Here is a 25682-nt window from a genome sequence, read left to right as displayed (position 1 = left end):
GGGAGCCATCAGTCAGAGGAGCAGATAGTGGGTAAGAGCCCCAGCATGGACACAGTGATGTGGACATAGAGGAAGCATGCTCTCTGCCCAGGGAAGTCAGGGAGGACTCCAAGAGGGGCCGTGTGAGCTGGGCATTGAGGAATGAGCAGCACTTGGGAGCTGGAAGAGAGATGCTCCTGGTACAGAACCACGCTTCATAAATAGGGGCCAACGTCGGTCCCTTGTGATGGGTGGGGAGGGATCAGGGTGTGCAGCAGGCACAGACACTGCCTCAACTCTGCTTTTCAAAAATCCACGAGTAGCTGCCTCTGCACCCTCCCACCTTGTTCCCAACAGTGACTAAAAAAGCGAATTGACTAATTTGAATGGACCTCTTTTCTGACCCCATGGAGGTGTCAGTGAGCAAAACAGGATAAGGAGGACCAAGGGAAAAAGCGGAATGAGGAGGAATCCATCTCTACCATCCAGAATGACTGATTTAACAGCACAGACTGCACCATGGCTTTCTGGGGACAAAGTGCAGCCTTACAGAGAACTGGGTGTGCTTCTGCTCGGTGAGACTTGTATCAGTCCTTCCACCTTCCTCTTGGGGGAAAATACACATATACAAAAATATATATATTTTATATATATATAAAGAGAGAGAGAAGTATGTGTGCATGTATATATACACATGTACACACCTGTATGTGTATGAGTGTGTGTGGATATGTGTCTATATGATGTAGAATTTATCTAGAACCTAGCACAGAGCCTGGTGCAGTTTACCTCCTATCACCCTTGCTGGCTGGAAGATGAATGGTTGAGTTAGAGCTGACCTCGCCACCTGCTCGCTTCCCTGGATGTGCCAAGGTCTGTGCACATCATGGTACTGGGTGTTCACAAGCACACCAGGAGGGAGCCTCGGGCCAGGTGCAGAAGATGAAACTCACGCTCAGAGAAGTGAGGTGGGTCACCCAAGGCCCACAGCTACTGGGTCAGGATTCAAACTCTTTTGTAATTGTCCCCTTTTCTGTGGTACATGCTGGGTATCATCCTCTTTATAATTAGATGGACCTTCTGGCAGACGGAAGAGGAGCTTTTGAAACTAGGAATTGTCCTTGGACATGGTTCTCACCTAGACTCCAAAATGCAGAACTGGGCAGAGCAGGGGCATCCTGCTGTGCAGTCGGGGAGACATATGTCTGGAAGCTCTGTCTTGCCTGCACGTGTCTGCTCACATGCTTCCAGGGACAGGGAACTCACCACCTTGCAAGGATGCTGGTTCCAGCTGCAGGCACTGGGCAGCCTTGCCTCCTTACAGAGTCACCTCAGAACATAACCAGGCCTCAGTTCTATTTGGCAATAAACATCTCAGCAGCAAGGGGCTTCGGGGTGGGCACTTTGCTCCAATGGAGAGTTTGGAGACACAGGCAGCCCCGTGACACACCCTCCTCTCCATTTCTCCTCTTGGAGAACCAGTTGCCCTCACTGCAGCCAGGGCTGTCTGGTCTTTGCTCTTGGGAGCCTTGTTTGTTCTTTCTGGTGGGCTGGGCTGGAGCAAAGACGTGTCTCCTGGGCTGCTTCTGTTCTCCTGCTAAGGAAAGTCTCAACATGAACTTTTTCTGACTCTCTTCTCTCCAAGGGGAGTGAGCATTTCCTTTAACATAAGGTAATGTTTAAAAGGATTTTTTAAAAAGAGAAAGAGAAGATGCTGCGAAGAGGGAGCGACAGAGAGAAAGGGGCAGTGCTCGCTTTGGGGGCGGCACGTTCCGGCCCCTTTACTCGGGCTGGTGTCCCCGCTAGAATGCCCGCTCATCCTGGTCTGACCTACTGTGCTCCCTTATGCCCTCAGAACCCACACCAGACGCCACCTCCCCAGGAAGCCTGCCTTGATAGCTCAGCAGGACACTGTTCCTCTCTCCTCCGTAATCCCACAGGGCTGCCTCTCTGTGGCACTTCTCCGTGGAATAGGGATAGTGATTAAAAAGAAAAATAAATTAAAATGAAAATAAAATAAGGAAGGAAGGGAAGGAGAGAGGGAGCAAAATGACCGTGGCATCTGGGGGTAGCTTGAGTTCCAGCCCGAACTCTGGCACTCACTGTTTGACCTTGGACAACCCCCTTTCCTTCTCAGTCATGACTAGGAGGGGATTGGGCTTGACCCTTGGATCATCCAGCTTCTTCCATCTCTGAACTTGTCTTCAAGATGCTCAACCCCAAGAAGAGTCCTTGGGTCCTGCTGAATGCCACGTGGCCCTGCAGGACCCCTGTGTGGAGTTTGCACTTACACCACCACCACCTGGAAGCCCCTCTGGAAGGTGAAGACCGACCTCTCACCTCCTCCTGGCAGGCAGGGCCTCCATCAGCCCTCAACACGGAACAGCTGATCCAGTTCACAGATTACAAGGGGCCCAGCCTGCACCCCACCCTCCTGGATTCAGGCCTTATTTGAGACAGCTACCAGCCCTGTGCTGAGAGCCCTGTTCAGCTCCTTTGTTCCAATCCTCCCTCTTCCTGGCAGCTGTCTTTGCTCCTCCTCTGTGTCAGAAACTAGGAGAACCAGCTTAGGGGTGTTTGGCTTAGGCCTGATGGAGAGCCTGCCTTTCTGTGTTTGGGACCTGGAAGCTGCTGGCCCAGTGGCCCCAGGATGGGTATTTCATCTGACCTGGAAAGTAGGAAGGAATCCAGGGGTTAGGACCAGGCACAGACTAGCAGAGGAGTTCTGCAGAATTGTGAATGCTGAAAGCAGCTTGGCTAGTGTTTCCCCTGAGGACCCCTGCCTGGCCATCAGTGCCCCTCACAGCACCCCCTTTTCAGCATGTCAGCTCCTTCTCATCCCCTGGAGCCCTGACTGTGTTACTAGTCAAGGAGGAGGGTCATGGCTGTATATCAACTGTCTTCAGATTCCATAACATGGGATACCAGGAGCCTGGAAATTTGATGACATTTGCAGAAGCACGTGCACCTAGTTACAAGGAATCCCACATAACAAATATGGTGCATCTTGGTGGACTTTAGGTGAATTTGTTTTAATTGTGGTCATCCTATAAGTCCTCCGAACAAGGGGCTTCTCAGAGGAGGTGAGCAGGGCCAGAGTCCAGATGGAAGCAGGTGGGGGAATCCAGTGGGTTGAGGAATTGCCTGGGAGTGACTTAGGGATGGGGGTGCCATGGGGAATGAGAGAGGGGAGACCAGCAAAGGAGAGAGGAATGGGTCCACAGTGATTCTTTGGTGCTGGCATGGGCTGTATGTTCAGCTTGAAGTCTTTTCGGTGCAAATATCTGCATATCCAGGTGCAGATCCCTCCACTTTACCCAGCTCTGGTGTCAGGGGAGGAAGAGGACTTAGGATGTGCAGGTGGAGGGTGCCCACGGTGAGGCACAGAGAAGGCCACGCTGCTCCCAGGCTGAGCGAGCACAGGCCCCTCTGTGCAGCCTGAGCCCGGCCAGCCTCGTCCCCTTGAGGGGCCTGACAAAGACTTGCTTGTTCTCCCCTGACATCAGACCTCGCCCTCAGGATTTCTCTGTCCTTCCGGGGCAAGATCTCACACGGTGATAATGGAGCGAAGGAAAAGGAGGAATCAAGTGAGGACTGGCTCAGGCGTCGCCATGCCAACCCGCTGGCCTGCAGAAGGGAGAGAGATGGCAACTTCCAGTCACAGCCGGGGCGGCTCTGGGTGCTGAGTGGCAGCTGCTGGTCCAGAGAGTGGGACAGTGAGCTGCCTGGTCAGTGAGTGACATAATATTAGTGGGTCCGACTCATTAATGGCTGCATACAATGGGTTGACACTGTTTTCTGCTTTTTTTTTTTTGTCCCCACACTAAGCAAGCATTGCATTTAATCACCTGGATTTTCTATTGTAACAATTATATGGAGAGTTTTGCCTTGGAAATTTCATAAAAGCTTACTGTTGTTTAGGGGAATGTGAGAGATCATCTGGACTAGCTCCTGTCTGACCTTTTTTTCAGGTGAGGAAACTGAGGCAGGGGGAGTGGGAGGCAGTGTTGCTGATGTAAAGAGCAGAGACTTTATAGCCATGTAGTCCCAGGCTCAGGGACTGAGGTGCTGTATGTAAAGCACATAGCACAGAGCCTGGTCTGCAGGGGATTCTGTAAATCCTATCCCTGACCACATTTTCAACTTTCCTTTGTGCCAAATGAGATCAATAAATGAACCCACTTATAAAACAAAATGCATATTAAACCAGTAGGAAAGGAACCCCTGATTTAATAGCCAATCCTAAAACAACCCTGTACTTGTGAGATGCAGGAAGAAAAGGGATTGGCACTGGAACTTCAAATCTCTGGTCAAATGCAGGGGTTCTCGAACTTGAGGTGCCTGGGGATTCTGTTAATTGCAGACTCAGGCTTAGTAGGTACAAGTGGGGCCTGAGAGTCACCTTTTGTAAGAAGCTCTCAAGTGGATGCTGATGCTGCTGGTCCCAAACCACACATCGAGCAGCAAGAGTAGAAAACAAAAAATACAAAACAAAACAAAGCAAAAGCCACGTAGTATTTCATATTCCATGATCGGAAATGCATAAATTATGGAAAATTCATTGCTGGAGCTCCTTTATGGATAAGGTCAACTGGTAGCTCTCTGGGGCATGGTTCAGTCTATGTGATGGAGTCACACAGAAGGGTGTGGTCTTGAGGGAGTCCCAGGATCCTGCTGCGCCTCAGTTTCCTTATCTGAAAAAACTTTTTTACAGAGGGATTTTGAGAATTAGAAGAGCCAGCAAAGAGCTCGGCCTCCAGTCGGCTTTCAAGAAGAGGCAGCTATGAAGACAGATGTGGCACCTTGCCAAGGACACATCGTTGGAACATTATAGGTGACCCGGGCTCTCCATGTTCCTGCTTGAATGTGCCTTCCATTCTCCACCAAATGACCTGAGACTGTTTCGTTTAGCTGGGTTTTCAGCTGGCATGAACTGAGGAGCAGCTCTAGACCTGGTGCTTGAGTAAAAATTTGCTGTCTTTGAGTGGAATTAAGAAATAACCCAAACAGCACTTGATTTGTCTGTGAGGCCTGCAAGCCCCACAGAGCATGAGGGCCAAGCTTTCAACTATAGTCACATGTGGCAATAGACACCAGCCTGGGCGCAGGCTCCAGGGGAAAGTTTAAATCAGGAGAGGGTGTGGCTAAACCATCAAGAGCAGGGCTGGGCCTCCACAGAAATTCGGAGATAAACTTTGTGAGTTTGTTTGTTTGGGTTAATTGTGGTCTTGGATTATGGAGCTAAACAGGGAAGTTCCACAGGGACTTTGTTGCCTTCTCTTGTGTATTGCAAGTTTCCTGTGGGGGCTTCCTCTGTGGAAGCAACAGGGACTTCTGTGTCCCCATCTGTCTGTAAGTTCAGGCTTGGGGATGCAGATTGAGTATCTCCAGCTGTCTTATTTTGCATTTCCAGAGTATTTTCCAGATTCTAAATACAATTTTAAACAGAGGTTTCACTAAAGTGACCCATCAAAAATCATTTTGATAAGCATGTGATAGAATTTTAATCTTTTTTGACTCTTTACACTTTGCAGCTGGAGTCAAGTTGATTCAGGAACAGGACAGATATTTTCCTCAGTGGAACATGTGATTTAAGAAATGAGTTGAAGGGATTGCAGAGGATAATTACTAAGCCAAAGGGCTGAATCTATTAATTTCTCCTTCTCAAATGTCATAGCTCCATTTCTGGCAAACTGATCAAGACTAATGCTTTTAGAATGACCTCGAAGGAAGAGTTGAGTTACTACATTAAGTAGCTGAAACAGTGAGTTTAAACACTTTTACTACTGAGGGGAATAGCGTTTAGAAAATATTCAGGATGTTGAAATTGATCCCTCTGCTTTGTCTTTTTAAAATTTTTTTACAAGCTCTGCTTTTGTACTAAGTGCCTACCTGACTAGGTCTGGTATTTTTAATGTGAGATGACAATGCCCCTTAGTGGAGAAAGTATTTAACTGCAAGTTCTTACAGTGACCCAAGGAAAAGCTCTCCGTTTTAGCAGAAATACACAATATGTTAACTCTGAAAACTAAACTACTGACGTACATTTGGAGGTTGTTGCGAGAATTAAATGAGGTAATTTGTGTGCAGCACTTAAAGTAGCACTGAGTGCAGGGTCGACACTCAGGCAATGGCTGTTACCAGCGTGGTTGTCTGATGACGAGGATTTGACCTAAGTGGAGGCTGCATGCAAGCAGGGGAATGAGGGAAGGCATATTGTGAGTCTATTTGGGATTTTAGCATCAGGGCCCTCAGCTCTGATATGTACTAAGAAAGGTGGCTGAAGAATATCGTGTCCCCTCCTGGGGCAGGACTCTCACAGCTGGCCACCTGCCCGGAAGTGGAAGGCAGTAAGTACTACTTCTAAAAATGCAAGAAGGACTCTCAGCCTTAAGCATTCTCACGGTGCAGGAATTTTGATTTAAAAGAACATCCCCAAAATCCGAATCCACCTCCACCTGGTGGGAAGAGTTACTTTGCCACACCTGTCCCTGACATTGGACTTACAGCTCAGCCCCCCGAAGCCAGGCTCCTCTTCGTGAAGGGGGGCGCTGACATCTCGTCCCAGTGGTGGGGCACAGGCCGCTCTCAGATCCTGCTCCGTCTTCTGTCAGAAGTTGATTTATGCATCCTTGAGAACATATCTCACTTTCCTAACGGCTCAAGATTTTTTCTTAAGTTTCGAGCATAGCATGAGATCCCTGTCTGCTTCGTCACGTGCCTGAAAGTAGCTACGTCCTTATTAAACTAGGTGGGAAAGTGGTGGAACGATGTTTCCTTCTCCGACCCTTCCCTCCCTCCTTCCCTCCTTCCTTCCTCCTGTCCTCTCATTCTTTTTCCCTCTCACACCTGCACGCTCTCCCTCCCTCCCTTTCTCTCTCCTATGTGCTCGGCTGGAAGAAGCTCGAACCGGAGGTACTTGGACCCTGATTTGGGCATTCCCGCCATTGCTCGTCTCCTCGTTCTTGCATTTATTCAGCAAACACACATTCCCTGGGTGACGTGCTTGGATTCAAGCATAAATGAGTCCCAGTTCCATCCTGGGGGTGTTCACCTTCTAAAAGAGAAGGCAGTCAGGTAAGCAGGAGTGATCAGGATGTGGAAATGTGCTACGAGAGGGGACTCCTGGGCTGCAGCGAGCAGGACAGAGGGCAGGAGTTCTCCCCGCAGGACCCTTCGGACCCTTCGGACCCTTCGGGCACTGTGGCCTGGCAGGGAGCTACCTTCAGAGCAGCTTTAAAAGCCACACCGGAGAACTGGTTCCACCACTTCGTCAGAACCACAAGACTGGGATCTGCCAATAGCTCGGAAAGCCGAGCCTATGACAGCCGTTGCTGCAAAAGCACCTCATCACCACCCACCCCAGTGTGTGTGATCCCAGCAGAGCCCAAGGTGGAGGACCTTGAGTCCCCTTCTTCCCAGCTTATGGCTTTGAGGTTGTCCAATGTCCACTGGAAGCTTCTTCCTCTCCTCCACCCATCTGTACTGCCCCTTTCTGCAGAAAACCTCCCCAGATGAGTCCCCACCTGTTTTGTATCCCTTTCTCCAAATGCTTTGCCTTTACCCAGACAGTGCTTTTCACTTGAGTCTCCCCCGCTTACAATTGTCTTTGAACGTGGCTTCTCGCCCTTCCTGGACTGTGTTCCTAGGCCGTAGGGACCTTGCTTTGTTTAGCTCTAGTTTCTGAAAAGAGCCATGCTCATGTATTTATTTCTTTGACTATTCACCAGCTTTCTATAATGCCTTAAGAACTGTGTTAGGTATGGAGAATGGTGCGATGATTAAGACCTGCACTCAAGGAGCTCAAAAGACATGTGAATATCGTATTTTTGATGGAAATATATACAGATTTTACAGGGTATATATATTAAGGCCGTAAGAAGGAAGAGGTCGATCCTACCTTGGAGGCAAATGGCAAGGGTGAGGAGGGGTGTTGGATTTAGGTGGGGGTGGGGGATCAGCTGAACTGAATTAAATGTGAGGTGAAATATGGGTAGACAGATAACTGAGCAGAGCCGACAGAGTATTGCCAACTCTACAGGATTTTTGGTTATACTCACAATTTGTAGAAATTTTGAAAAAGTTTATAACTTATTCCTACTAAATGCTGCCATTGCCTGGGGAATGTAAGTAGGCTTCTAAAGCCTTGGGATCTTTATTAACAGTATTGTTTTGTCATCTCACAGAATTTTTTTGAAAGCCAACGGATATAACTTTGGTATTTGCAAACTCTCCTCAACCTATTGCCTTAATGTTATAACATTTTACTGTTATTATAATTGCAGTGAGACCTCATTTGTGATCTTGGGGCTGGGAATGTGGCAGGTCCTAATTGCCTCTAGAATTCCAAAGGGAGAGAGTCTGAATTAGAGAAAAATCATATTAGACCTCTGAGTACATCTGCTAGATGAAACCAGGCTGTCCGTGTATGGTTTTGTATAAGGACTTTGGGACTTGCTCTGCTGAATATATGAAAATGATTTGCAGTCCACATAACCATGCATTTCGTGACATGTGATGCTTCAAAAGTACCAAAGGGCCTGAGAGTAGCTTGTCTTTAGTAGTTTATTCATTCCACCTGATTTCAGAATTCCTATTTTTCTACAGAGATAAACTCTGTAGCACTCCCTGATTCCAGCAGCAGCCAATTTTGGTATGGCATGGTACACTCGAGAGTGCTGAATCTCTGTCACCGCTGTCCATTCTCAATAACTTGAAATCCAAAGGGCTTCAAGGTACAAGACTGCAGATGCTCTGTGGAAGGGTGTTGGCCTGCAGTTCTGTTTCTTAAATCGAGTTGCATCTTATTTTAATTAATTTAGCTCATGGCTTCGCATTAGGTTGCCTGAATACATATTTAGGAATTATTGATATGCTTATTGTATAAAACCAAGGATGATGGAATAGGGAGGAGTTTGCCTGATCATCTAGCTCAGTCCTGTTGGGTTACAGACAATAAGGAAAATGAGACTCAGGGCAAGGTGAATGGCCGGCCTCCAAAGTCCCGTAGCAAATAAGAGACTCAGATGAGATTAGGACACAGCTACAGAGCCTGTGTCTCTGTGCACTCAGTGGCTTTCTTCCACATCCATAGGCCCGGGTTACCCAATAGCCCTCTGACCTGCGTAAAGGGCCAGGCCACATTTCTGTTCAGGAGTGTCCCTGTTCCTGCTTTCTGTTTTGGAAGTTCCTGTTATCAATCCTTATCCAGCTTTTTCTGATCTCTCTCTTCAGTAACCCCACAAAGCACACCTTCTAATCTGTGGTTTCCTGCTGTCTCTCATTAGGACCATGCCTACTGACTGTGCATTTTCCTTCCCCTGGAATGACTACTTCTCTCCCATTTTTATCTAAATGAGCCTCCTGTGACTCTCTCAAAGTTCAGTTCCTATTCTAGCTCCTCCAGGAAGCTTTCCCTGGCATCACCTACGCTGATTTGCAATTAGAAACCTTACTCGATACTGCACAGTTCACTGCCCACGCTGCTTAGTAGTTCCGTGGGTGTAGCTTCAGCAACACCACCTCCTGCCCTGCCTAGAGGCCACAGGCCATGTCTTCAGCCATTTTCTATTTCTCCAACACATCTAGTGGTAGCTACGGAGTATCAGACAAGTAGATAACACAGGGGCTTCAAGTGTGAGTTTTCTGATAAAATGGCATGTATTCGCATCTCAGTTCTGCTGGTAATTAGCTGAGGAGCCTTGGGCAACTTACTCAACTGGCTTCCGTGTTCTCATTTACAAAACGGAGATAGTGATTGTGCATATCCTGAGAGGTTGATTTGGGGATGAAATATGACAATATATGTAAAGTACGTATTTAGCATAAGTCCTAGCACAGAATATATACACACTGTATGGAAGCTACTATTATTATCAGCTCACTAAGTAAACAATAAGTGCTCAATTTTATATTTTTTGGATGTAAATCAATACATATTGTCAATGTGCTATGTCTGCCAAAATTCCTCAGAACCTTAGGTTGCATCAGCAGAGGTGTAGTGTGTGGGTGGAAGAAAGAATCCTGATGGTCAGACCACACGGGATCCTACATAGAGTTCTAGATACTACACAGTCGTAGACACTTTGACCAGTGACCGTGTGTGACCAAAATATTAGGATGATCTGAGAACCTCTCTTCTCCTGGTGATATGATGGAAGAACTTATGTTTTGTTAAAGAGGAGAAACTACAGGGGAGTCATGGGAGATGTCTTTATTATTCATTCCATATACATGTATGGAGTACCTACTGTGTGTCAGACCCTATTCTAGGAGTTGGGGGGACATGCATCAATCTTGATAGATATTTAAAAGAAAAATAAAGAGAGTGACTGGGAAGTGGGGTGAGTACTATTTTGGACAAAATAGTTAGGTTGAGATCCATTGAAAAATAAATCTTGAATGGAGATATAAAAAAAAGCCTGCAGACATGTTGGGGAAGAGCATTTCAGACAGAACTACTAGCAAGTGCCAAGGTCCTGTGGCAGAAGCATATGTGCCCTCCATCTAGAAACTAAAGGCTGAGGAGGGAGATGACTTGTCCAAGGTCCTGTAGCTAATACCTGTTACAGTTGAGATGCTGGCACTTACTCTCAGGGCTTCCAGACTCCAAGGCTCAGGCCTGCGGCACTGCGCGCCTCAGGATCCCTGGCCGGCAGTTCCAGGGATGACCAGCAGAGGGGACCATGCACCGGCTTTCCGCAGCCCTTTGCCTGAAGCCATGTTGAATGAGCAAATGTCTGCAGCCGGCTCTGTGAGATCTGAATGTCTCCTTGGCAGGAAATCCGCGAGGAGCACGGCGGGGTTGTGCAAACAGCCTTACAATGTCCGCTTGTGTGTGTGCACTCGGCTTTGCCCGCGTCGCCCACAATGCTCTGTGTTTTGGGGGGGGGGGGGGGGGTTGGATAATGGGGCTCTGTGGACCCATGCGCCTTGTCATGCAAAGGGAGGGAACTGTGTTTGTCATAAATGGGCTCTTGTATGCTTAATAGCCATGCAAATGAGTCCACAGCAGCCATTCAGCACCCGGCTTCACCTCTTCACTGAGGCGGTGGTCTAAGTCGGCTTTCTTCCCCAGCTCCAAAGCAAGAGTGCAGGATTGATTGCTGAAAGGGAAATGACTTGTTTGCGTGGGGCTGCAATTTTTTAAGTACAAGGCAGGGGGCGTGAATAAAGAGTATTTGTTGTCTGGGGCAGACTGCATGCTAGGTACTACACTAGGAACTTTACCTGTGGTTCTCTTGTTTACTTAATAACAACACTGAGAAGTGAGTACTGTATTAGGATTTGCATTTTACAGAGTGTACAGTGACTTTCCCAACGTCTCTAAAACTCAGGCTATTCCCACTAACTCATTCCCTTTCTAGAGTAGGTTAGTCCGTGGTTTACACCCTTGGAAATGCCTTCCTCCTGCTTGGCTGTCTGTGAACTGCAATTTGTGATTTTTAAAATAGATGAGGTTTTCCTTTCCTGGGTTTCAGCATACTTATTGTACCTCCTGGAAATATGTCAATCTGTGCATTTTTCAGGGAAGGTCGATGTTCATCGGATTTTTCAAAGTAGTCTGTATCCTAAAACAAAAAGGGTGAAGCACCGCAAAATGTTTATGTTCGGGGAAATGCTCCTTTTGCTCTGACCTGTTCTTCTTACCAATGACCGTTTTCTCTGCTCAATTTGTTTGTGGTTGACATCTTTGTCGATGTTGCTGTGCGGTCACTACTTACACCACACTCGATCCACTGCAGTGGACGTGAAGGAAGACTGCTAGGTGCTGGGCTGCGCTGGATGCCTGGGTGGGGAGGAGTGTGGAGGAGCTGGTGGAACGGGGAACACACGGAAGATGAGCAGCACAGAGCCCTTGAGAGAACCCACAGCAAGAAAGGTGTTAATTCTGTCTGGGGGTGGGAAGAAGGTTTCTGGAAGGAAATAACTATTTCATTTGGTTGAAAGATAGACAGGACATCCACAGGCAGAGAGGGAAAGGGCGTTCCAGGCAAAGGAAACAGCATGAGTGAAAGAACAGAAGCGAGAAGGAGGCCAGTGCCCATGGCACGTCCGTTCTGATGTGGTTAAAGTGCAGTGTGTTCAGAGAGGCCTCATCCATCAGAGGGGCTGAATGTGAGAGAGAGCTGCTGGCCAGGTCGTGTGGCCTAGAATACCAGCTAAAACATTTTACCCACCTTTATTTGACATCCAGTTTGGAAAGAGTTCACACTAAAGCATGCCTTCCTTCCACCCAGTTGGCTCCAGGTCCCACCTGCCCCATGAAGCCTGTCCCAGGGAGCAGCCCCCATGCGTAACAGGCCCGCCTCCCAGCACCCTGCAGACTCTCCGCTCATCCGCCTTTCTTGTCCCAGATTTAACGTGTTGGTCTTCACCACTTGCTTGGGGTTCGAGCCAGGATTTTTATATCAAAATGTTAGTTTTGTGTGCAATGAAGAGATCTTTGGAATTACGGTGGTGGCTCCTTTCAGAAATTGGAAACAAAGGGAAGACCACACCTGTCTCTGAGATTTCAGGTGAGGTTTGGCACTTGGATCATTCCTAACGCCAACCTCCCATGGCCTCAGATTCTTCAGGCTTCTAGCATGTGAAATGGCTTTTGTTGTATTTTTTTTTTTTTTGATACTTATATAATTTTTGACATCCCCCACTCCCCAAAATAAATTTGATCTAGGAACTAATTCCCCTAATGCTTTGACGTGTCAATTCCAAAGCCTTCTTTGGTACTCAGGTGGGCCCCCGGTTAAGACAACTCAGCATCTGACAGCCTTGATTTAGAAATCAAGTCAATCCATAGCCCTGGGGCTGCTGAATTTGTCAGGGGGCTTTTATGTCTCAGAAGGACTCTTTTCAATAGCACCTCACCTCCCTGTGCATTGACCTGATAGGGAATATTTGACCAGCCAACAGAAGACAGTGGAGAGAGAGAAATTTAAGAACAATGTGCAATGCAGCTGCCCGTGGGACAAAAGCTGGGTGGAGACGAGGAGAGAGTCTCTTTTTTCCTTCTTCTTTTTTTGGTTATATTGTATGAGAACAGATTCAGAAGAGTTTTAACTCACCAGCGTTTGTTTTATATGTGATATTTCCTGTAACATGCTCAGAGACTGGGGAATGATCGGAGGGGCCTGAAGTCCCCCATGTCGGAACGATGGGAGAAGAGAGGAGGGTGAAGGGCACAGGGCAGAGGAACGGGGCCCAGGGAGGTGTGTGGAGCTAACCTGGAAGAGTTGGGTGAGCGTGATCTGAGGTTGCGGCAGGTAGAGACATCTCAGATGATACGCAGGTTCTGTCTTCTGTAATTAGATGGATGACAAGGACTTTCATTAATCTAGGGAGGAAGAGGAAATTCAGGAGGGGCAGAAGGTGAGGGTCTTAGGGCCTTCCCAAAATTGCTATGCTTGTGGGAAACTCACTGAAATTTACGGGCCTGGAGCTGAGGACCAAGATCCAGTGTGAGGCCAGAGGAGAAGACACTGGCATGTGGCTGGACGATGGAGTCGGGTGGGTGTCACCAGGGAGCGTGAGAAGCGGTGTGAAGGAAGAACACTGGAGACCCTGATGGGAAGGTCAGTAGGAGAAGGCGGAGACTTAGGAGGGACATCGAGAGAGATGGAGAGGAGTGAGCAGCCAGGTCCTGCAGCGTCCCACCGAGGAGGCTTGACCAGCCGCCTCCTATGGCTCCCTGCAGGAGGACGAGCCTCCTCCTGGCTTCTGTTTTTGTTAAAGACCAGAGAAAGAACTCTGGAGAAAGGAGGTGTGTAATCCAGGAGAACTGACAGTGTGTTCAATCTAATCTGCTGTCGGCCCACATGTCAAGTAACTTCTAGGCATCCCCTTCATTTTCTTTTCTTTTTTTAATTTAATTTTATTTTATCAATATACAATGTGGTTGATTTTTGTGTCTCTTTACCTAATCCTCCTTCTCTCCCTTCCCCCTCCTTCCTATCAACCTCATATCTGTTCTCTTAACAACTTCAAAGAATTGTGACTATTGTGTCTTCTTCCTGCCCCCACCGTTTGTTTGTGTGTTTATTTATTTATTTTTAGCTCCCACAAATAAGAGAGGACATGTGTTATTTCTCTTTCTGTGCCTAACTCGTTTCACTTAATATAATTCTCTCTAGGTCCATCCATGTTGTTGCAAATGGCAGTATTTCATTCGTTTTTATAGCTGAGTAGTATTCCATTGTGTAGATATACCACATTTTCTGTATCCACTCATCTGATGATGGACATTTGGGCTGGTCCCAACTCTTGGCTATTGTAAAGAGTGCTGCAATGAACATTGGGGAACAGGTATACCTTCGACTTGCTGATTTCATTCCTCTGGGTATATTCCCAGCAGTGGGATAGCTGGGTCATATGGTAGATCTATCTGCAATTGTTTGAGGAACCTCCATATCATTTTTTATAAAGCCTGCACCATTTTGCAGTCCCACCAACAATGTGTGAAGGTTCCTTTTTCTTCACAACCTCGCCAGCATTTATCATTCACAGTCCTTTGGATATTAGCCATCCAAATTGGGGTTAGATGGTATCTCAGTGTGGTTTTGATTTGCATTTCCTGGATGCTGAGTGATGTTGAGCATTTTTTCATATGTCTGTTGGCCATTAGTATACCTTCCTTTGAGAAATGCCTATTTAGCTCCTTTGCTCATTTTTTTAATTGGGTTACTTGTTTTTTTGCTGTAAAGTTGTTTCAGTTCCTTGTATATTCTGGATATTAATCCTTTGTCAGATGTATATTTTGCAAATATTTTCTCACACTCTGTTGGTTGTCTTTTAACTCTGTTAATTGTTTCTTTTGCTGTGTAGAAGCTTTTTAGTTTGATATAATCCCATTTGTTTTTTTTTCCCTTTGGTTGCCCATGCTTTTGGGGTCGTATTCATGAAGTCTGTGCCCAGTCCTACTTCCTGGAGTGTTTCCCCTATGTTTTCTTTAAGAAGTTTTATTGTTTCAGGGTGTGTATTTAATTCTTTAATCCGTTTTGAGTTGATTTTGGTATATGGTGAGAGGTATGGGTCTAGTCTCATTCTTCTGCATATGGATATCCAGTTATCCCAGCACCATTTGCTGAAGAGGCAGTCTCTTCCCTAATGTATAGACTTCGTGCCTTTGTCAAAGATCAGATGGCTGCAGGTATATGGGTTGATTTCTGAGTTCTCTATTCTTTTCCATTGATCCAGGTGTCTGTTTTTATGCCAGTACCATGCTGTTTTGGTTATTATAGCTCTATAGTATAGTTTAAAGTCAGGTAGTTTTATGCCTCCAGCTTTTTTTTTTTTTTTTTTTTGCTCAGAATTGCTTTGGCTATGCACGGTCTTTTGTTATTCCATATAAATGTCTGGATAGTTTTTTCCATTCCTGAGAAAAATGTCATTGGAATTTTGATTGGGTTTGCATTGAATTTGTATATCACTTTGGGTAGTATGGACATTTTCGCAATGTTGATTCTTCTAATCCAAGAGCATGGGATATCTTTCCATATTCTTGTGTCCTCTTTAATTTCTCTCAACAGTGGTTTGTAGTTCTCATCATAGAGATTTTTCACATCCTTGGTTAAGTTTATTCCTAAGTATTTTCTTTTTTTGGTGGCTATTGTAAGTGCGCTAGCTTTCTTGATTTCTTTTTCTGCATGTTCACTATTAGAATATAGAAATGCTACTGATTTTTGTGCATTGATTTTGTATCCTGCAACTTTGCTGAAATCATTTATCAACTCTAAGAGTTTTTTTGTAGAGGCTTTAGGCTGTTCAATAAACAGAGGCCATTCTCCCAAACTCATTCTATGAAGTAAACATCACCCTGATACCAAAACCAGACAAAAATGCAACAAATAAAGAAAAGTACAGGCCAATATCCTTGATGAATATAGATGCAAAGATCCTCAGTAAATTACTAGCCAACAGAATACAGCAACACATATGCAAAATTATACACCATGATCAAGTGGGATTAATCCCAGGGATGCAAGGTTGGTTCAACATATGGAAATCAATAAATGTGATACATCACACCAACAAAATCAACCACAAAGACCATATGATCATCTCTAGATGCTGGAAAAGCATTTGACAAAATTCAACATTTGTCCATGATAAAGATTCTCTACAAGTTAGGTATAGATGGAAAGTATCTCAACATAATTAAAGCCATATATGATAATCCCACTGCCAATATCATCTTGAATGAGGAAAAGCTGAAGCATTTCCCTTAAGATCAGGAACTAGACAAGATTGCCCACTCTCACAACTCCTAGTCAACATAGTGTTGGAAGTACTAGCCAAATCAATCAGAGAAGAGAAGGAAATAAAGGGTATGCAGATTGGAAAAGATGAAGTCAAACTGTCCCTGTTTGCAGATGACATGACCCTTCATTTACTAGAATGAGGCAGAAGCCATTTGAGAGGTGGAGCCCCCTGCATTCCCAAGGCCAGCACTGGGGTCTCTGGGGCTACTTGCTCTGCAGGGTGTCTCTTTCCCTTTGAAATTAGGCAGAACTGGCCTAGGTGGGCTGAGCCTGTCAGTGCTCCCAGGCAAGGTCAGACTTATCACGCAGTTACCTCCTGTACATGTTCTTGATTTCCCAAGTAGAAGCGGACAGGTTCACGAAAGCCCTCCCAGTGGTGGGCTGGTCCACAGCTGAGCCCCAGGCGATTGCTTCCGTATTCACCGGCATTCGAAATCGGGGGTCGCATTGACTTTCACTCCCTAAAAAAGAATCTAATTTTGTTCTCAGTTCTTGGAGACTTTTTGCTGCTGTAATATTGCTGTTTAGGGGAAAATTGGCTATGATGAAGTAATAGTCTATTTTAGAAAACTGAACTCAGATATTCAAAGGACTATTTTAAACCTGCACTTAATTGTTCAATTCCATAATGGTCTCCTGGTTTTGTTTTCTTTTGTTTTGAGAATTCCCATGGATTGCCTTACAGCTGGTCTCTAGCAGCTTGTACCCCACAGAGAATACCAAGCCCTTTTGAGAGACACTGTGGTATTAATGATCGATGAGGATATTCAAGGCATTGTCCCATTTGAATGTCATTACTTGTAGTGTTAAAACATTTTGAAAACACATTTTAGCCATTAATTCATTTTTATTGTCAGATGAAAGGGCTTAATAGACTCACTCCACTTCAGATTTCTTCCTCTGTCTTGGAATGAAATCATCTGTTGGATTCTTGGCAACACACTCCACAACAGAACAGAAAACCTCAGGACTTCACTGCAAATCTGGCAGATGGAGAGGGCCTTTTGCAGCCCAGCCCAACTATCTACAATCGCTAACCTGCTATAGCAAATTCAGACTCCTGGAATTTATGAGTTTAGCTACTGCATTCCATGGGTGCAGTTTTTTTGTTTTTTTCCCTCAGAAAAGCAGCTGCTCATATCATTTAAGAAATGAGTCTTTACTTTAATTAAGAAGTGTATTTTAAAGCCCCCTCATTTGTATCTGACATATTATAGGCCAATGGTTAATTGGAAGCTGGCAGTTTGTTTTGCTTATAATTTGAAACAGCCAGGCAATATAAATGTTGTGTAAGGGGCTCTGCAGTTACCAGGAGAAAGTGTCTCTGAGCCATCTGAATACTAGCCGTGTTGGAGCTGGGGCACTGCCTGGATGCCAGCCAATGATTCTTGGGAGGAGCCAGTGGTGTGGCTGGCTTTACAGGGCAGAGAGGGAGTTGGCCAGCCTCTGACATCACTGACAGCTACTGCTGTCCTGGCCGCCCATCATGGTGTCTCCAGACTCATTGATAAGCTTGAAAAGTAGCTTGTCTTAATCGCCCTCCTAAAATCACATCCAGTCCCCAGAAACATCCTTAAAGCCAAAACTGGACTCCATTCTACCAGGGAGATCTTGGGGCCCCATTGTAGTTAGGAGGTCAGAATTATGGTGACACTGAGTGATCAGGTAGCAGGTGCAGCTGAAGGCACTGGCCTGAGAGGAGAGACGAGGTGGCACCTGTAGCTCTGCTCCCAACTCCACGCCAGTCACTGAGTATGCGGGTGAGTCTGGACTTCCAGATATCATGAGCCAATAAAATTTCAAAATAAACTTTGCAAATTTAGGACACAACTGTCTCCATTATTGTATAAGCTAAATAAAAACAGTAATGTAGAAACGTTTGATTAACTTCAGCTTTCTTAATGGCTCATGACATAGCTTTTATTTTTCTCATTTTGCCTTGGAGAGACTGATGCTTGGGAACCACTGGACAGAACAATCTTAGGGATTTATTTTCTTCCCAGTGCTTACTACACGCCATGCCCTGTCCTAAGAGCTAGGGATACACTCAAGTGGGAAAACAACCATGCCCAAGAAGACCTTACATCAGAGAGATACAGGAGAAAGCTGAGAGGTGCTGTCATGTGGTATGCACAGGTGTTAGGTGAGCACAGAAAGTAGGTTTTGTCTGCTGAGAATGGAGTGGAACAGTAGGGAGGGCTTGGGGGTCCTTCCCAGGGTCTTGATTTCCATGCTCATACTTAGAAGGGAATAGGGGGGAGGCAGTGCTTAGAGGTCAAATAGAATTGGACTCCAGATCCTGTTCTATCACTTGTGAGCTTCAGCAAGTTTTTAAATCTCTAGGACTATTTCTTCATTGCCAAAAATTGGGATAATAAAATGTCCTGCCTCATACGATTGTTGTGAAATTTAAAATATGGTAATATGTGAAATGTTCTCATTGCTCTAGCTTGTTAAAAATGTTAAGCAGAAGCAGCTGTGTGTGCAAAGGCCCTGGGGCAGTCAAGATCAGGGCTCCTTTAGGACAGAGCAAGGCGTGGCTAGAGTGAAGGGGGTGCGGGCAGGTGGAGGAAGAGAAGGGGCAGAGGAGGCAAGCAGAGTCCAGAGTCAGGCTTTCTGTGCCAGGTGCATTCATTTGGATGCATTTTATCCTGCGAGCACTGGAGAGCCACGGAAGCTTATTAAGCCAGGAAGTAGCATGATCAGATATGTATTTGGAAAGATGGCTCTGCCAGCAATGTGGAAGTGAGTGGGAGGGAGACAGAGTGGGGGCAGGAAGATCAGGCTATTTTCAGGGTACAGACAAGCTCTGCTGAGGGTCTGAATTAGGGTGGTGAAGGTTAGGAGAGAGGGAAATGTGTGAAATTGTTCTTAACTACCAGTGGGGATGTCCTTGATAGGGAGCAGTGAACATCTTGAGTTCAGCGTGCCCTAGCAAGACCCTACTAACAGGGAGCAGAAAGCCTCTAGTGATAACAATGTGCTGTGCCTTACAAGATGGATTTGATGTCCCATTTACTTTTCTGTGTGCATGGTCAGAGCATAAGATTGAGAGGCACAATGTCTCTATTCTAGTTCCTTCTTTGGGCCTAATGTGCTATTGGTCTTTGGGCAAGTCTTTTTCTTATAAAATAAGAGCTTAAGAAGGTGATCCCAGTTCTAGTGTGGAGTATATTCTGATGAAATTAGGGGATGCAGTGAGATCACAAATCAGGAAGTCGAGGACCCATCTGGAAGAGCTTTGGAAGGACACTGGGTCACTGAGTTCTTATCTGTGAAATGGTTCCAATAATTCCCATTTTACATGCTCATAGTGAGGATAAACGCAGCCAGACACATCTTTAACAAAGATGTGGTGTTATATAAATATATGTCATTGTTACAGTCGTGATCAGTCAGTGGTTTATGTGTTGTGTTGCCCAAACTATTGGATCAACAAAGATTTCTTAATCCCCCAAATACTGAGTTATAGATAGAGTTATAGATCTGAGTCTTTAATTTCTTAAAGCTTTCATAGCAGGGATGCTAAATATTGTAAATTCTGGAAGGTACTGTCTCGTTCAAAATGCTAACAAAATCTGTCCCTTCTTATAGAAGAAGCCTTGAATATTATCATCTTAGACCTTAACAAATAGAAAACAAACCCTAGTAGGACTGCTGTTTTATTTGCAGGTTGAGTATTCCTTATTCAAAGCACTTGGGACCACAAGTGCTTTGGGTTTCAGAATTTTTTGTTAGTTTGTTTTTAGAATATTTGCAGATATTTAAGCAATTGAGTTTTCCTGATCCAAAAATCCAAAATCCTAAATGTTCCATTGAGCATTTTCTTTAAGAGTCCTGTCAGCTCAAAAAGTTTTAGATTTGGGAGCATTTCAGATTTTGGATTTTTGGTTTAGGGATGCTCAGCCTCTATTTATTTTCTCACCTTCTGTTCTTTATTGATAAAAATTGGTATTGGCTTAGGAATTCTCCTTTCATGTCACAACTATTTGCTTCTTCTTTTTTCTTTTTTTATTGAAGCATAATTGATTGTACATACCTGTACCCCCCAGGACACTGGATCACTGAGTTCTTATCTGTGAAACGGGTCCAATAATACCTTCCCTACCTTTGACACATGCTGTACCCCACAGATATGTGCAATCAATTGTTTCAGTTTTTTTAAAAAAGAAGCAAATAGGCAGGAAAGAAATTAAATTTTTAAAAGAAGCAGAAGTGATGATGAGATTTTTAAAAAAGAAAAGAGAAAGCTTCTAGGTGCTTGTTATCTAATTATGAAAATTAAGCTTTGAAATTTTGGCATACACAGACAAAGGTCATCATTTACACTCACCCTGGTCCTGAGACCTTTGTTATGTCTTATTTATGAAAAACAAGTGAATTTCCCCATAAACTATGGTCACGTTTTTTAAAAATAAGCCCTGGTTGATCTTACTTGGTTTTACATTCTGTGAATGCAGCTAATGCTATCAATTAATTTTTTTCTTTCAAGCAAAAATACTGCTCCAAATCGGGGGCAGGGGGGGGGAGATGTGTGTGTGTGTGTGTGTGTGTGTGCGCGTGTGTGTGTGTGTGTGTGTATTAATTCTCTTCTCTTTTTTGAAATTGGATATGTTACCAGAGAACTATTTCTTTAAGAGAGTCCTTATTTTCCCCTGAGTAGCCTTAGATACAGCCATTTGATTAAAAATTGCAGTTTTCAATGATTAGTAAATGAGCATTTACTAATAGTGACCTTGCTATTCATATTTTCAAAAGCATTTGTTTATGCTTGGGAACTTTGCATTGAAAATGAGTATTAATCTACATAGAGTTATCTGAAGACTCCAATCTCTGATTATCACAATGTATATAAATATTATTCTTTTGAAAATTGACTTTTCTTTCATAATGGTTTATATTTTTTCAATCAGCTTCTATACTTAATTTTAGTCAAAAATTTTTAATCTCTAAAAAAATATATCTTGTTGCTAGTCATATCTTGAATATGAGATAGGAAATGTATCTCAAATACAGTGCCTCACATGTAGAAAAATTCCTTTCAGCTATTTATACCTTTTAAGCATTTACCTGATTATAGCTTTTGTGAAAGAGATATGCATAAGGGATCATGGATTTGGAGAGATCAAACCAGAAAGATAAAGAAAAATACAAATTCTAGGGATATACATGTTTCTATCTGATTCTATGAATATCTTAACCCATAAGATGAGTTGAAATGTCAAATGATTATAGCTAATATGTGCATAACATTTTACATTATACACGATGCTTTCACACTTATTTGATTTAGTCCTTGCAAGAGTTCCATGGAGGAGATGCTGTTATATTACTGTTGTGCAGATGAGGAACCCAAAACTCACAGCTGCAATGACTTGCTCTAGACTAACAGGGCAGTTAGATGGTGCCTTATATTTGTGAGGCTCTTTCAGACACTCTTCTCTATGGTCTTATTCATCTACTACATTACACTATATGTATTTTGAAAACATCAATTGGCTAAATGGTTATTTTGGCCTACTCTGTGCTTCAGATTTTTAAGCCTGTGTCTTCATCTTTATAAATAAGTCCCTGCATGAGAAAACAGGCCCAGTCAATAGCCAAAGCCATCATGCCAAGGACCCAGTGACCCAGATGCCCACATACCTTCACCTTGATAGAGAAGGGGCAATGTCCTGGAAAATCAGACATTGAGGAAGACTGCTGCTTCCAAGAAAGAAAGGCCCTCAAGAGTGGTCATGATGAAAGGAGGACCACCTTCCAATGCTATTCTCCAAAGCAGAAAACATTCCCAGTAAGGGTGTCCTAGAGTCTGTTTTCAGAGCCCCTTTGTGAGTACTTCTTGAATACTTATCCAATAAGTGCTCCTATGCATGTTAAGAGGAGTCTCTGGAACTGTAAATCTGTATTTTCTAAACTGCTCCTCATGAACTTTAAGAAACTTACCTTCCTGGACAGATGTTTTAATAATGCCGTCTTTGTTGCGCTTGTTCATTAACGTGGTATATTTCATATCAATAGAAAGAAAGCAAGACAAAGCTGAGATATTAGCCGTAAGGAGTCAGGGGATTAGTGAAGAGAAGAGGGAAGCCCTTTGTTGAGGACACCTAAACTCTGCCTCCTAGAACTAAAATACCTGATTCTTTCCATACAGTATTCTTCGGTTAATTGTTTTGTTAAATGAATGAGATACAGGTTGCAAGTGTATTCTCCAGAGAGAGCTTATGATACTTATATTACTGTTATACTTTGGATGGTTTAAGCCAGATGTCCCTAAGTTTTAGAGACCAGCGCCTCAGAGGTGTTTATCTGCTACTAATTCAAAAACGAGCTGCTAAGTTATTACTCATCTCCTGGGATGGAAATGTCTTCTGTCTGGTCTTAAGAGGTAGCTATGGAGGGTCCAGCAGCATTCATGCAGGTCTAGTTTTTATGTTGCTAACAGTATTGGGTTTTGTGTTGCCTTTCCTAGGTTTGCTGGGATGGGAAATCTGCTCAAAGTCCTTACCAGAGAAATTGAAAACTATCCACATTTTTTCCTGGATTTTGAAAGTAAGTTCCAAAAATTATAACATAATAACAGAAAAATTTTACTTTTCTTTATAGCTTGTTTATAAAGAAATTACAACATAAATTTTTATATGATACTTAAACCAAATCCAAATGTCACTATGCATTTGTTTCTGGGATCATTTCTAAGATCATTTTCCTTCTTTTTTTCTGTTTTGTAGACACTCAATGGAAAAATCTTTTTAATGTGTTCATGGTTTTCTTTGATTTTAGAAGTGATCGGCTTTTATAGGCCTAGCATCAATCATCATCATGTATATTTTCTAAATTTTTTTTTATGAATTACTATGTTACATTCTAGAGAAAAATAGTAAGCATAGTAATTTACACAGGTTAATATTGATAAAATAAATATCAGTAGACATGAAAGAAGAAAGTGGCTAATACCAGAAATAAGGCTTACAAATTTTTGAGTCGCCTCCATCTGTCCTTTATGTATTATTGGATTGTATAAAACTATTTCAGAATTTTGAGATATATTCCTTTTACCCAAAAAATTGTTTCTTTTATCAAAAAGTTTAAAATTTTTCTCAAGTAAAACGGCTTAAGAATCATGACAATAAATACAGAGATTCTTTCTTATTATACTTATTTTATCGATTGAACGTATTTACAAGAGAGTGTCCCATTCAGGTCTAATTAGTTAAGTACATGTTTCTACCTTCACTCTTATGTTCTTTCCCTTTATAATTACAGTTCCACAATAGCAAACACTATTAGATGTCTTTTTCCTCCAGTATTTACCATTAAAGTCTTGTGTACTTTAATCTGATTTAAATTTTAATTTTCAAGCATTTAATCTATATTATTAGACTATTCATAGACTATTATTTTAATATAGATAAAAATAATTTTAATAATTTTAAATGATTTTATAGATAAAATTGTTTTAATGTCAAAAATTAAACCTTCTAAGAAAGATTTGCTAAGTAAATGCTAGAAGACCCTTGCAAGGTGCACTAAACCAAAAGGTGAAAGCTTCCTAGATGTATCTTTTCAGTGTCTTTTGTGTATTTAAAATAGCTACTTGAAAATGAAGTGTCCCCAAAGCTCATATTTTCTGAAAAAAAAAATATTTAATCTAGATATATTCAATGACAGATGACTCACTTATGGTTGTTTGGCTTGGCTTGGCTTGGCTTGGTTTGGTGAGGGCAGCCACTAAGAGCTCAAGAGCCAGATTGGTGTAATACTTCCAAAGGAATGGGTTTTTTTTACTGGTTTAACTTTTGCTACATATAACTTTTTTACCGATATCACTTTTGATATATATATATATATATATATATATATATATATATATATATATATATATATATATATATATCAAAAGACCCCCACTTGTCTATTTAGCTGCTCTTGGATTCTTGGCTTTTCGTGTTCCCACAAAGTCCAGTGTTGAGTTCTTTGTCAAGTCTAATCTCAAAGGTTTTAAAGTCATAAAAACAAATTCCGCAGGGATTTAAGGCAGTGGTTTTCACTTGTTCTCTGTAGCCTGAGATTTCTGAGGCTATGCCCCAGGAATCCTGTTTCCCACCATTGTACCAGGCAGGGGGAGGGGGTCAAGAGAGACCTCTGTTTTTCTCTCTCAACTACCAGAGTACACAGGTCTGCTCAGTCTCCTACTTTGGACATTTTCTCGAAAAAAAAAAAAAAAGGTCATTATAGCTAAATAGAGCATTTAGAAATTTTGAATTTTGATGATGATGTTTATGATCCAAAACCTCCAATTGTGGAAAGTATTATTTCTTCAAGAGGAGGAAGTACGGACTGGATTCCCATGGCTGGTGGCTTTTTGCTAGGACTAGAGCTATGGTATTTAAGGAAATTATAAAACTATAAATTTATAAAAATATATAAAATCCTGATTATTTTCCCATTAATCCCAAGGAGAAGATTAACTCTAAGACTCTGAGAAGATAGATAACTGTACCGATGTCATGCAGGGACACCGTAGGGGCCTGAGATGGGAACACAGATGGCTTTGGCTGTCCTCACCCTACTTTGCTTCCCCTAAGGGCTCATCCCAAGCAGTTAGCTAGAGGTGCCACGTCATCATTCTGCCCCTGACTAAGGAGGGACATCTTAGTCATCTCCAAACTAAGACATCTCATGGAAAAAAATTAGTTTTTGGTTTTTGATCCCGAGAATACTATTTTCTAAAGATGGTTTTTGAGAAAAAAAATGACGATGGGCTGGAGGGGTGGGGAAGGTGGGCTCCAGTGAGGATTTTTCTTTGAGTCTGTAGATTTCAGCTCAGTCCCATAAGGGTAGGTCGAGTATGGTTATGCCCATGCATGGAAGTCAAGCAACATCAGGCACACGTGGCTAAGCGAGCACCACCACTGCCAGTGAAGTCTCAGGCCAGAGTGGAGGGCAATGTAGGCACACAGTTCAAGACAGAATAAAGTAGGGGACATAAGAGAGGCACAGTGCGGCATGGGAGTAAAGAAGGGATACAAGCATATGTCTAGTTTCTGGAAATGGAAAGCTCCAGAAGGAATCAGAGAAGTCTTCTTGCAAGAGGTGGCATTTGTAATGGGTTTTAAAGGATGAGTAGTTTTTCTACAGGCACAGATGGGGAGAGGAACAGATGGAAACAGCGAAACTAAAGGCATGGAGACTGGAATAGGAAGGGCTTGTTTGAAGAAGAGCAAGAAGTCCAGTGCAGATGGAGCACAGGATGCTTGTGGAGAAGAAATGGGGGCTGAAACGGAAGACGGGCTTGGGTTATACCATGGCTGGTACGGTTGCCATGCCGAGGAGCTCAGGGCAAGGGGTGCAGGGGGGCTGGTCCTTAATTGAGGCTGATCTCTAAAGAGAACAGCAAATTAATCCCTGAGGGAACATTAGAGAGCAGTCAAGCACTGGGCAGAT

General features: G+C 43.5%; 1 protein-coding gene across 1 annotated transcript in view; it reads left to right on the top strand.

Annotated features, from left to right (window-relative positions):
* Positions 1-25682, top strand: part of CYRIA (CYFIP related Rac1 interactor A) — a 53986-nt gene that overhangs the window by 4021 nt on the left and 24283 nt on the right. Inside the window, exon 2 of the mRNA XM_063078716.1 lies at positions 22708-22787. Within this exon, the coding sequence (XP_062934786.1) occupies positions 22718-22787 (70 nt within the window). The 5' untranslated portion in view covers positions 22708-22717. The remainder of the gene's footprint in view (positions 1-22707; positions 22788-25682) is intronic.

The sequence above is a fragment of the Cynocephalus volans genome, chromosome 14 (assembly GCF_027409185.1).
Source record: "Cynocephalus volans isolate mCynVol1 chromosome 14, mCynVol1.pri, whole genome shotgun sequence".
Taxonomy (NCBI): domain Eukaryota; kingdom Metazoa; phylum Chordata; class Mammalia; order Dermoptera; family Cynocephalidae; genus Cynocephalus; species Cynocephalus volans.
Note: the sequence above shows the minus strand (reverse complement) of the source record. Positions and strands in the feature narration are given on the sequence as shown.